This window comes from Idiotropiscis lumnitzeri, chromosome 13, assembly GCF_059441095.1.
Source record: "Idiotropiscis lumnitzeri isolate Australia: NSW breed Sydney's pygmy pipehorse chromosome 13, RoL_Ilum_1.0, whole genome shotgun sequence".
Taxonomy (NCBI): Eukaryota; Metazoa; Chordata; class Actinopteri; order Syngnathiformes; family Syngnathidae; genus Idiotropiscis; species Idiotropiscis lumnitzeri.
In genome coordinates, this window is record NC_142403.1 from 15,319,705 (window position 1) to 15,332,963 (window position 13,259).

Sequence of the window (13,259 nt, forward strand, 5' to 3'; positions counted from 1 at the left end):
ACATTGTCTTTTTCCTCGTGCTGTTATGATAATCATCGTCACCAAATTTTTTGTCAATCGATAAAACTATAGTGTTCGGGGGCAATTTTTTTTTTTTTCAAACTTGCAGTGCCCTGCAAAATACACACGGGCCCATTTAAAAAAAACAAAAAAAAACAGCGCGTTCTCGGGCATTCATTCATGGGAGGAACATTCCAAATATCAGAAGCTTCATGGAAAAGTCGATGAGGTGGGGTGCTGGGGCGGGGGTTGACATTCCATGGAAGCTGTAGGCAGGAAGTTGTGGGATTTCCATGAAAATGAGAGCAAAGCAGAGTTCCACATGCATACTTTCCTCTTTATTCTTTGTGGCTGACCATTAATGACAATAATAGCTATATTACGTAGAACTGCTTAGGAGCAAATTTCAACGATCGACACGTCTCAAAATCTGATGGACACAGAAAGTCAGCCATTTTGGTTTGGAGCAGCCATTTTTTTTGGGGGGGGGTTGTTTCAAATAATAATAATAATAATAATAATTATTTGCCCTTTATTAGTCCCACAATGGGGAAATTCGAGATTCGAACCCAGGCCTCCTGGGGAGACTGGGTTCTGAACGCGGCGCCTTAGACCACTCGGCCATCCTGGCAGTTTCAGTAATCAACCCAAGATTTGGTGGACTTGTCGACCATGCAAAAAGGTCTCAAGGACCTTTTGCCATAAATCGAGCAGGAAGTCACACGTTTTTGTTAGAAGTAGTCATTTTGGAGCTGATTCCAGGGCCCGAAAATTGCTGGACATGTCTATAATAACAGGACATGCGTAAAGGTCTCAAGGAACTTTGAGACAGTGAACAATAAGTCAGACATTTGTGTTCGAAGCAGCCATTTTGGGGCGAATTCCAGAGCTGGAAAATTCGAAAACACATTAGCCCCCTGACACTAGTTTCACAAATCCACATGAAACTGGGCGGCTATTTCTATCAGAGTTGGACACGGAAGGTCTCAAGGTCTCACGCCAAAAATTGAACAGGACATCTTGAGGCTAATTCCAGAGCTCGAAATTAGCCCCAGACACATACAATTTGGTAGACCCATGCCTGAAATGGATAAGGAAGTTTTTCTTGTTGATTTGAAGCATTCATGCGCGGCGAATTCCACTGTTTGAAATTTACAACATGGATCCACCTAGACTCAGGATGCTGGGTCACGACAATCCCAGCAGGAATCCAGATGCGTGTGTGTATGAGGATGGACTGACACACAAGGCCTTAATTCCTCAGAGTAACGTTCCATCATTCACCGCTCCGACACGGAACATTCCTCTCAGTTCATCGCCGGGCGAGGGAGGCTGATCCTTGCAGGAATTAATCAGAAATGTAGAGTATGCGAGCGAGAAATGGGCCAAAAAAGGGGGACGGTAAATCTCAGAGACACCTGCCCCATTTGGGAAGAGATTCTCGACTGCTTTATTCAACAAGTAAAGACAGTAGCAGGGAGAGAATGTGTGGCATCCGCGGAATGCCATCGCCGTCACACCGGGTGGGGGAATGAGGAAGGCATAAATATTGACATTAAAAGTTGACGCTTGCTGGGGATTTTTTTAAAAAAAAATTTTTATGTGGCACAGCTGCACACGCCGAGATGCCTGATAAAACACATCTCAGCATTGAAAGACTGACAATTTCGTAGTTTGTTTGAACTGTTTTTGACTGAAATTTTTTTTTGCTTTTGTAACATTTTGGAGCCTTTTAAAGTGAGTCTCAAAGTGCTCGTTTTTTTTTTTTTGCGGTACTATGCCAAGAATTATTTTTTTTGTTGTTGATCTAAATTATTTTGTATTGACTTTACAGGAAACCGATCACAAACAAACAAGGGAGCCATTTGCAGGACATATATTAATATCTTTAATTTCTCAGTTGGTGAAATATTAAGTAATACAAACTTTCCAAAAAAATAGTTCACAGCAATGTCCAAATGGGATCAGAACCTTTTGTTCATCTGGTTCGCTTGTTTTAACATTAATAAGAGAACAAAAATCTGAGCACATCTTTGGCACCAGAACAACACAAATACAAGCTTATGAATGAAGAAAAAAAAAACAGATATATATTAACTTCACTTCCATGTAAACACATTCCAAGGGAGCCAAGAGGACATTTTAATCAATCTGTCACACTGCATTGACCAGCAAATGCATTCACTCATATTTTGTGTTTGTTTGATGGAAAAGCATGAAGTGGAACGAGCCATTAAATGTCAGAATTTACATGTGGATAATCCCCACTGACACCAACAGCAACAGTTCCAAACCGGATTAGTCTACCGAGGCGGTATTTCCCCCTTCCAGAGTGGGCATTCCAGTTTAATACGAAAACACATTCCAGGCAAACTTGGAGTTTGGCTGATGGTGGAAACCAAAGTCTAACTAAAGCGGGGAATGTGCAACGTTTTAACGAGGGCTAAGGGACTTCACATTCCCCGCTTTAGATAGCCTTTTTTTTTTCCTCACTCACTCAGCCAGGAATGTGAGAAGATTAGCTTCCAGTGCAGGGGCGAGGCTAGGCCAGGGGGGAATTTGCGCTCCAAGGCTGCAAATATTAGCTTCAGAGCTGGCGGGTTCAACTCATGTGAAGTCTAAACTCTGAATCTAAACCTGAAACATAACATAGCTCTACTCATTAACCTTTACCATAAACCCTGACTTTCAAAACTTTATTCGTCCCCATGAACCTAAACCTATCTGAAATTCTATTTCTAACCACTAAACTTAATCTGAAAACACTACAATCTCCACCCATAAACCTGAACAATGAACTCTGATCTCGAAACCAAACCGGAAAGACTCACCCTTAGTTTAATGCTAGATTCACACCAAATCCGTTGCGAGCGATTTCGGCGGTGCGATGAAATTAAAGTCGAAGGAGTTCGCGCGAGAAGGCGCGATTACGTGCCGGGCGACGCCAATGACGCGTTTGGAGCGCTGCACACTTTGCGAGTCACGTCACGGCACCCAATAAACTCCGGGGCATATGACGTCACACTCAGCGTCATGTACACTTGGCGGTTTTTGAAAAGAGAAGAAAGGAAAAAAAATCATTATTATTATTTTTTTTTTTTTACAGCTGTTGTCCTTTACCAAGACGGCAAGATTGTTTACGTTAGCTTTAGCACAGTGTCGGCCACTTGAATGCGATGTTGAAACCTTTATTTGTTTCTTTGTTTGCAACCGGAAACGCTGTCGTCGTCACAACGCGAAGCCCCTCCCCGTGAGCGCAAATGAGCCGCTGCGTTGTGAAGACATCCACGGTGAAATGGATTTGGTGTGAACGTAGCATAACGCCTAAACCTAATGCTGTATTTCTTTAAACATTGGAAATGTCGACTACAAGAGAAATAACGTTTTTTTGCATCGTCACCATCTTGTATCCTTGCCGCGCAACATTGACACACAGTACGGGCCAGCGTCATGGCAAAATCCATCGGAAGTGCTACGATACGTTCGGAAACTGCATGTACAACACAGACAAGATGAAAAGAAGGCGACAAACAAACACGACTGTGTGCTTTCGTTTGGTCTGGATTTTCTAAAGCCGCTCCAGAGGAGGTTTGTAAACGCTGCATCCCCAAAGATAAATAAAGTTAAATACACATTGTCCTGTCTCACAGAACAAGCAAACACACGAGATGCCTCCACCAAGAACATCGACAATCACTCCCCATTATTTTAAATTAAAAAGACAAAAAACATCATTTAGCTTAAAGGCGACTATACAAATGAGCAGCAATGATGCAGGAAATAAATAAGAAACAGCAAAATGTTTGCACATCCCTCAGATGAGGATCTCCACCATCTCTGAGTTAATTGTGTTGACGTTCTCCGAGGCCTGGACTCCTTCCAGCTCGGTTTCCTCCGAAGTATCTGCACGGAACAGCAGACAAACAGACGTCATTGTCATTAACAACTTTGTAAGATAAAGCCAATCCAATCTTCCCTGAACTTGTGTCGCTTGATTATGAACTGTATCACCCGTAACTTACTCTAACCCTCAATCCATAAACAAAAAATCTGAAATCATAACCTCCACAATTTAACTTTTCATTGCCTCATTTCTAAGCCTGACCCAGCATCTTATGCATAGCGTGTTTGGTTCGCAAAAGTCGACGAGCAATGAATCCAAACCTAAATCGAAGTCTCTCAAACAGATCTTTTGCTTTCTTGGAAGTCGGCCTGTCTCCTGTTTTGAAAAGACTCTGCAAACTTATTTTTGCTTTCTTGTCGGCTTCCTTATTTCTATTGCGTGTTCTTAGACAAGCGTTTTGACAGAGGCAAAGGTAGATTTTCAAAATAAAACTTCTTGAAGCTTACTCCTAAACCTAAACCGAACCCACAAATCTGTCTAAAAAGAACCGAGCAGCGTTTGGCTAGCAAAAACTAAATACAGGGCACCCACCGGAGGCGGCCACCACCAAGATCTTGGACGACTTAAGCTCTCGTTGGTCACATTGGGTGTTGGCGTCCCAGCTGGCACTCTTACTTTGCAGCACGGCACCACCTGTCTGGTCATCCGAGAGGCTCTTTCCTGCAGATGTGGACAAAGAAAGAAGTGGCTTAATTACCCCCCGCTTACGTCCACACTTAGGTACTTGGTTCTTCCCATGACTATTCTGGATCTGGGCTATTCTGGAGGCGGGCGATGACCCGCATTCCAACTTAAAAACGCCTCTTCTATTTGAGGCCGTCGCCGTCTCGGTTTTTTTCTTATGACGCCCTAACATTCTGTCCGTCTGGCGGCCAGTTGTCGCTCGATAGCATCGCAAGTTAGCTACAGTGCTGCGTTAACAAGAGGTCAAAAGGGGGGGGGTTGACTCACCTTTCGTCTCGGTACTGCCGGCCGCCGTGGTGATGGACGGGACGGACCTGGCCAGTCGAAGACCTTGTTTCTCCAGCTTGCACTGCTCCCATCTGGAGCGCTGCTGGAGGACCTTAATCATGGCATCCTTCTCCAGGAGCTGCGCGTGAAGGGCTCGGATCCTGGACCAACACAAGGGTGCGAGTGTTAGTCGATAAATAATAATACTTGATTTGTGTACTGATTTAGAGGAATTAGTTGGGGGAAAAAAACAAAGGCCATCTTGTCTTCTTGTCACACAATGATCATGTCTGATCGATTACGCAGAACACAAAACATCAGATTCTTCCTAATCAGCTGGAACCAGAGCACTTGGGATATTGGAAGGTCAATTTTAAGGGAATTCTGCGGGTTCCTAACATGTGAAAAGTTGTGGCTCTGTAAAAATACCCTGAAAGAAAAATCTGGGATCCTCGGTGTTCTGGTGGGCCAAACGTTGGAATGGTTGTAAAAAAATGGAAGTTCATCCTGATTAATTTTCTTCAGGTTTTTAGGCATTGAACATTTTTAATGCTGAGTTCTTGGTACCACGCTCATTCTTCTATGATATCAGGAAGGATCAGACTCAGGATTTTGTGTATTTTAGTGTTCGACGCATCGTTAACCTTTCAAAACCTGAAGTCTAGATGGGATTAATCTAAAGTTTACCATCGGGAAGTTTCCAAATCTGAAATAAACAATTAGACGTCTATCTAACTTGGAAGATCATTTGGTGGAATTCTGTTGGTTCGGTCCTATACCTGGAAGTGGTTCCCGAGGATAATCATGACAAGAACTCTTTGACGAGTCGGCCACAAGTGTGTACCTGTTCTCCATCTCCTGATGTCTGTGATTGGTCAGAAGCAAGTCCTCGTTGAAACTGCTGTTGGGTGAATGTCGAGGTGAGTTGTTGATGATGGTGGTATCTCTGTGAAGAACAGTAAAAGTTGCTTGATGGCCCACAGACGTTTTCAAGCACCCGTGTTTTTGTCATGGTACCTCTGTGCCGCTGCCGTGGCGGCGGCATCCATGGCAAACTGTCTCATGGTGCTCTCCTCAAGATACTTCTGTTCCCATTTGGTGATGTCTGCTTCCAAGGCCAGGATACGCTCCTCGCGCTCCCTCAGTTGCTGCTGTGACAGGGAAGAGCTCAGCTCGGAAGCCAGGGGACTTGAGGTGTGGTTCTAAAGGCGACATAGGTGGATACAGGTTTTAGTTTCCAAACGTGTACCCCCAAACTTTTACTAGAAATCAGGAAGTATCCCGACCGAGATTTTGGGTGATTCAGTAACCACAAATGATTCAGCGGTTCCTCACCTGTTGCACCCGCATGCTTTTGAGTTCCTGCTCAAGGCGGGTGCGCAGTCGCATCTCCAGCTCTTCCCGCTTTTCGCATGCCGCCTGCAGCTGGCCCAGTGAGCTCTGGAGACGCTCCACCTTCTCCACGTAGGCGCGTTTCCTGTGCAGCTCGTCTTCCAGTTGACGGTTGCGGGCGTGCGCCGAGAGCAGAGCCTTCTCCAGGAGCTCGCGCCCACGCTGACTCTCCTCCGCAGACACCCTCAGGTTCTGGATGGACCGCTCCAGACGCTCGCGCTCACGTAGCTGCTCCTCATCTGGACACATGTTTACACAAAGTTAGAGCAACCCTGTTGGCTCGTTTGGAGCATCAGGTGAGGATTAGTGGCAGCATTCTAGAGTGGTTTAGATCCTATTTTTGACAAGCAGGACCTTTTGTGGTAGTCTTGGATGCTCTGAGTCCCATTCTGCCCAACTTCATACGGTGTTCCACAGGGTTCAATTTTAGGGCCCCTGCTGTTTTCATTTTATTTGCTGACTCCCTGGGTCTTAACAAATCAACTTAAACTCTGGCCTTCCTACACAGGTTCCCTGTCCATTTGAGAGACCATTCTTCAAATCTTTAAATGGTCTCGCTCAAATTTACCTGTCTGAGCTCCTCCCCATCGACGTACTCCCCCAGTTCTTCAAGTCAGCTAACCAGACACTACTGGAGATGCCAAGGACTCAGAGGGGACTGAGTGCTTTCCCTCCCTTTGTGATGACCTTCCGTTAAACGTTAGTCAAGCCCCCTCTGTCCATTTTTAAAACTTGTCGGAAAACAGATTTTTCTTCTTTGGCTTTCAACTCAGCATGAGACTCGGCATTGTTTTAGTGTTTTATTGTGTTTACTGTTTTTAATATTTTAACTGTCTTTGTTTTTAGATATGAGATCCGTACTTTATGTACAGCACTTGGCGTGCAGCTGTGTTTTGGAAAGTGTTCAATAAATAATTGAGTTGAGTTCAATTGAGAATAAATGAGATGGACGATATAAAGACTCAAGTAAGGACTTCAATATAAGCCTGGGTTACGATTTCCCGGCAAGTACACTGCAGCTTTTGTACTTGTTTTTCAGTAACTCCTCAATCAAACAAAAAATGATGTGTCACTTTGAAAGGGGCTTGATTACACAACCCCCCCCTCCCCTCCCTCCTGTGCTGTGACTGCATGCCTGCCTGGGGAATGCCGACTTCCTCTGATCCACTTACACGCGCACACACGCACGCACACGTCCATACACAAGGCGTAGCTTTGTACTGCCAAGAGCTGTGGAATGCCTCCACGAAACGCAGAGTAAACAAGAAGCTGAAAATATAAGAGCGCCAGAGAGATGGTGAAGTAAACGCCCTACTATTGTCCAAGTTGCATCCATTCCGCAAACAAGCACATTCGCAGTCTGGCGTGTGTGTGTGGGTGTTTGTGTGTGTGCATTTGTTGAAGGCAATCACACGACACGACATGCTCCAAATGTCTGTGACGGATTTGTTAGTTTCAAGCCAGGGATAGGGTTTGAAAAATGAGTTATGGTTTTAAATTAGAGTTACACGGCAGAGTGGGGATTTGAAGTTAGCGTGAGATTTTCAAAGTAGGGTTTCAAGGCAGAGCGATGTTTTCCAAGCTATTATTTGGGTTTCAAAGTAATGTTTCAAGCCACTGTTCAAGGCGTTGAATTCCTTGGGTAGGGTTTCAAACAAGGCGAATGGGTTTTAAACTCAAGTTTAAAGGATAGGTTTCAATTCCAAACCAAGTTCAGAGTTTAGCTATTCAAAGTTGGTTTGGAAGTAGAGTTTCAATATAGGTACAGGGTTTCAAATTAGGCTCGGAATTATGGTTTGGAATCACCGCATTTGTCTAAAAAAAAATGAAAAACAGGGTTAGAGTTTCAAAATTGGGTTCTAAGCCTCAGTTAAGGTTCCTGGGCTGGGATAGGGTCTCAAACAAGTGTTAGGGTTTCAAACTTGGCCTTACTTCTCCCATTAAACTCACTTTGTTCGAGTAGCTTGAGAAAGACGTGTTGTTTGTGTTCGGAGCATTCTGCTTCCTTGTCCGCTCTTTGCTTGGCGGCTGCGCACACTTGTTCTGGAAAAACAACACGTAATCATTAAGGTTTTGAGTTAGGCTATCAAGTTACGCTTCGGAGCCGTGGCCTACCTTTGAGATCTCGGTTGAAGTCGTGCATCCTTTTTATCTGGGCCTCCAGCTTGTTCCTCATGGTCTTCTCCAGCGCTTCACGCTTGGCCGAGCCCTTCATCAACGTCTCGTACGCCTCTGAGATCCTGGCGATCTCATTCTCCAGCTAGCGGGAGACACGTCGATTGAAAGCGTCAAGAGAGAGCAAGGACGACTTGAAGAAAGATATGAAAGGAAAGACAGGGGATGAAAGGGAGAAAGGAGGAGGTAACGAAAGGATGGAGGACAGAAGAGATGGAAAAAGAAGGAAAGAAAGGACAGAAAAGGGAATGATGGAAGGAGTGTAAAAATTTAAGAAAATGGGAGTAAGAAGAATTTATGAAAGGACAAAAAGAGCGAGAGATAAAAATTGATGACTCGAAGGCAAGAACACAAGGAAAAGAGGATGAAAAGAAGGACAGAAATAAAGAGAGGGGCGAAGGATGGAAGAAAAAGATAAGTCACATGAAATGCGGAGAAATCAAAAACAAGAAGCACAGAGAGGTAAAGCTGGAGGTCAGAAGAAAGACTTCAGGAAGCAAATAATTTGAGAGGAGGAAGAGAGAGAGTGGAGGAATGCAAGATGAACAGAAGGGTAGATAAGACTTTTGGAAGGTCAGAAAAGGGGAAGATGACTTGATGGATGGAGTGGAAGAATTTAGAGGAGGGATGAAAGAAGAATGGGAGAAGGAAAGAATTGAAGGACAGATATATAAAAGAATGGGAGAAAAAGAAGAAATTTAAAGCTGAACCAAAAGCAGGAAGCAAGAAAATGAGAAGAGAAAGAAAAGAAAGGAAAAGCCTCTCACGACTTCCTCCAGATTTTCTCACATTTACCTTAAGCAGACGTGCGGCCTTCTCCGCATAGACGTCCACTTCCCGCCTCAGTCTCCAGTTCTCCTGCCTCAATGCGTCGCCCTCGTCCCCGGATGTCGCCCTCGCGGGAACGCTGCCATTCCTGATGGGCGGAATGAAGTTTAAGCCACCGCGGACTATGAGCCAGGAGTCAAGACGGTCGGTCAGCAATCTACCTGTGCCGAGAATAGAAGGGTGGAGGCCCGGAAGCAGGCGTGAAGTACACCTCCCGCTCCTGGGGTGGGTACCCTGGTGGCAGCCCCCGCGGGTCACCTTGAGGAGGAGCAGTGGCGTTGTACAACTGCGGAAAACTCTGCGAGGAGCTCATGGTCGGGACGTTCCCAAGCGGCGCGCTCCCTTCCAGAGTGAGCCGCATGAGGCGCTCGCTGAGGGAGCGAGCGTGTTCCCGCTTGGCATCCCAGTGCATATCCACTCCGGAGTCCAGCCCCCCTTTCAGGTACTGCGAGTGCACTTTGGCCTCCTCATAGGTGGGAAGCTCCTCACCGTGGTAGGAAATCCGGAAGGAATTTTCCGGATGTACACAGCTTCCTTGGTATTCCTGGCCTTGGGGGTCCTGCCGGGTGGACATGTGCATGTACTGGCACTCGTCTTGGGTCAGGCTCTCCTGGGAAGAATGAGGACTCCCGCTACCGCCGGCACTACCGCGCAGGGCCTGCTGCTGAATGGCCAGCAGGGCGCGGGTGTCTGTCAGATTTCCAAAGCGGAGCTGCTCCTGGATGAGGCGGTGCAGGACTGTCCCGGTAGTGGCCTCGGCGGTTCTCATGTCCAAGAAGGCAGGGGACTTGAGGACAGGATCACAAGGAATCTGAAGGAAACACACTTGTCAGGCGACCAACCATTTAATCCTTTATTAGGGTTTACATTTGGAAGCACTGCACTCAAACTGTCTGAAATTTGATTGGCATCTCTCATGAATTGACCCACAAAGAAAGTCTCAAGAAGCAATGCCACAAAAAACACAGCAAGTCTGCCATTTTTCTTGGATTTCCCTGTCCAAGTAATTTAGCGAGTTCCATTCTCAAACAGCAGCAAGATCTTGCCAATATAAATAACATACGCAATAGTAATTTGGTATGACTGGTAACTCGCCACCCTTTTCACGAGACGTTTTACGTATTTATCGATGAATCGAGCAGTTGTTGAACAATTTCGATGTTGCTTTTGAACCGAAAATAATTTGCAAAATGATTAGGGTCCCACAAAAATAACAGTTTATGCTTACAGCAAGGATAAGTAGGCCATTAATAAGCAGAGGGAATATTGATCTAAAAAAAAATTACTCGAGTTAGAATTAAGACAAGTGCAATAGTTTTTAAGGTAAAGCTCTGATTAGGAAACAGTTACTGCACTGATGTTGCCTTACAGCCACAGCTGGAATCGGGAACCAGTTTATGTAGAAGCCAATTGCAGCCAACACGCCACATTAAAATAACTTCTTCACGGTCAACCTGCTGGATCCGGTAATCCGGCCACTGACCAATCAGAACTGTTCACGGTAAAATCTTGCGAGCGGGAGAGTTGCCCGGCACGACAAAATAACCACTGCCAATTAAATTTCATGTTCAACTAACTGTATGTTTAAAGTGCACTTCTTGGTATAATAAAAATATTATTGAACGTTTAAAATTGTTTTAATTTTTTTACCGCCAATAAGTTTAAAAAAAAAAACAGGCAAACGCAAAAGCCAAAACATGTATCTATCTCTCCTTAAATGGTCAACAACAGCATTCCTATTGCAATAGCCATATATACATAATTTAGAAATAAAATCAATATTTTTTGCGCATTTTAACACAAATGCTAGCTCTGCGTGAGCTACGGGACTGCAAACTTCCAAATCCCGTTCCATACATACTTGAGGTTGATATCATTGCGCCGTTGAGCGACACGTTAACAAAAAAAAAAAACTCAATAAAACGCTTCAAACTCACCAAATCTAAGTCTCATCACACAAAGAAGAACACTTGAAACTCCAGGGGGGGGGGAAAGACCCCCGAAAAGCTCCCGGAGTGCGCAAATGCAGTCCACGCGCGTGTGTGGAGCGCGAGTGTGTGTGAACAGACTGAGTGAGTTTGGCTCATAAAGGCTCACAGGCTGATTGTTGCGAGGGAGGAATGAGAGGAATGCTGAGGCTCCAAGTCCCCCGGGGATCAAACACACCAGGAGGAGGAGGGGGTGGGGGGGGGAAGGAAGGGAGGAGGAAAAGGGGGAGGGGGGGCTGGCCAATGGCATCGGGGTGGTGGGCAGGGGCTGATGATGAGGAGGCTGTCTAGCTATTTATTTACCGACCTATCTTTCGTTGGAATGGTCTGATGTTGCCTTCTGGGACTGTCAGAAATCCCCGCAAAACTTATACCATTACATACATATTCATTTAGTGATTAGCTTAGAATATATTGATAATATATTATGTATTTCTTTTTATTAGACAATAAAAGTGTCATTTCCTTAGCTATGAGGTTAATATTAAACATCCATATCATGTTTTTCCAAGATTTACCAAAAAGTCTGGTGAGGGAGCGTCGGAAATTTTAGATTTCTACAAAATACACATCCATCTGTCAATTGAAAAGTCAGGTGTTGCCTTCAGGGGCTGTTGGAATCCTAGGTTTTCCTCAAAACTGCCTTTATAGACAATCTAGCTATACAAAAGTCAAATGTTGCCTCCAGGGACCATCAGTGGTTCTAGTTGTATGGTTCCACAAGTTTGCATATCGCCGGCTTGTGCTGTAGAACGTGACTACAAAATATGTCAGCAAAAGCATACTAGAACATCTGAACGTTATTGGGGGTTCCCGGCAGCCACTTTAAATGTGAGGTTGACTTCTGTCTAACATGAGTTTCAACTTGATTGGCTCATTCTGGAAACATCCTCACCCCCAATTAGAAGAGAGCGTGCACACTAACGACAGAACAAGTTTTGAAACGATTTGCAATTATCTTGGACTCGGATTAATCATTGCGTTGCGTGTGCCCAATAAATATTTAAACCGGGCTCGTGCCGGGTAATTGCGGCATGAGGGTCCTGGTGTGCTGTGTGTATGGGGGGAGGTGGGGGTCGACGAAAGGAGTTGTTGGTCTACGAGGCACGCTGCCTGCCAGCTGTCCACAAACTCGACCGCCCCCTCCCAAAAAAAAAACCAAAAAAACTATCTCGCCTCCTTTGAGCAGAAGCTGTGAGAGATGCATTGTTCTCCCTCCAAAAAAGCAGACATGACGGGGGTAGACGTGCCATCTGCTACCCCCACCCCCACCATCATTCCAGCTACTCCGATGTGTTTCTTTGGGATCAGCTGGCTATCCATGGTTTTGGGAGGGGGGTTGACGACTAATATGAGGGCAGTTTGTAAACAAAACAGCGCTTGCTAGCGGTTGCCTCGTGGCCCGGAGACTTCGCAGGTTTGCCTTATCTCTGGCAGGCAAACGTCCACCTGCTCATTTGCATGGCAGTTAAACAGACACTAGACACTAGTCTCCAGATAAGACCAGCCGTTATGCAAAGAAATCATCCGACAGCGCAGAAATGCTAACTGTTCACGCTAATCGGAACAATGTCGTCTTTGTGCGCAGTTTTTCAGGAAGGTTTTTCAAGGAAGTCTGCTGAATGACTTAATTAAAAGGCCACGTTAGGTTTTAAACATGAAAATTTGGAATTTAATGCGTAGACCCACAAAGAAGTTCCAAGAAGTAGTGCCTGAAAACACGCTGGAAGTCAGCCATTTTGATTTGAAGCAACTATTTGAGGGCCACTTCCTCCAGGGATCGTTTAAAGATGAACATGTACTGGATTTTTGGGCGTGAAATTACAGCCCCAAAGACAGTTTTCCTTGGTAATTTAAAAGGAAATTCAATCATGAGTAAACCAAAATAACTGAAGAAGTCATGTTGAAAAAGACAGAAAGTTTGCCATTTGGGTTGAAAGGAGTCATTTACTTCACAATTCTTTATTTCTTTTTTGCAAATTCAACCCCCAGAGCTGGTTTAAATTGAATAGATGATTTTT

General features: G+C 44.9%; 1 protein-coding gene across 1 annotated transcript; it reads right to left on the reverse strand.

Annotated features, from left to right (window-relative positions):
• Positions 1-1,864: 1,864 nt before the first annotated feature.
• On the reverse strand, positions 1,865-11,358 carry amotl2a (angiomotin like 2a). Its single transcript, XM_088313909.1, has 11 exons — positions 11,188-11,358; positions 9,412-10,061; positions 9,218-9,338; positions 8,363-8,507; positions 8,198-8,290; positions 6,191-6,486; positions 5,873-6,057; positions 5,700-5,801; positions 4,856-5,016; positions 4,436-4,564; positions 1,865-3,903 (listed from the first exon to the last, which is right to left on the reverse strand). Exons 2-11 carry the CDS (start codon positions 10,017-10,019, stop codon positions 3,815-3,817), a joined length of 1,929 nt encoding a protein of 642 aa, XP_088170035.1. The 5' UTR covers positions 10,020-10,061; positions 11,188-11,358; the 3' UTR covers positions 1,865-3,814.
• Positions 11,359-13,259: the final 1,901 nt, after the last annotated feature.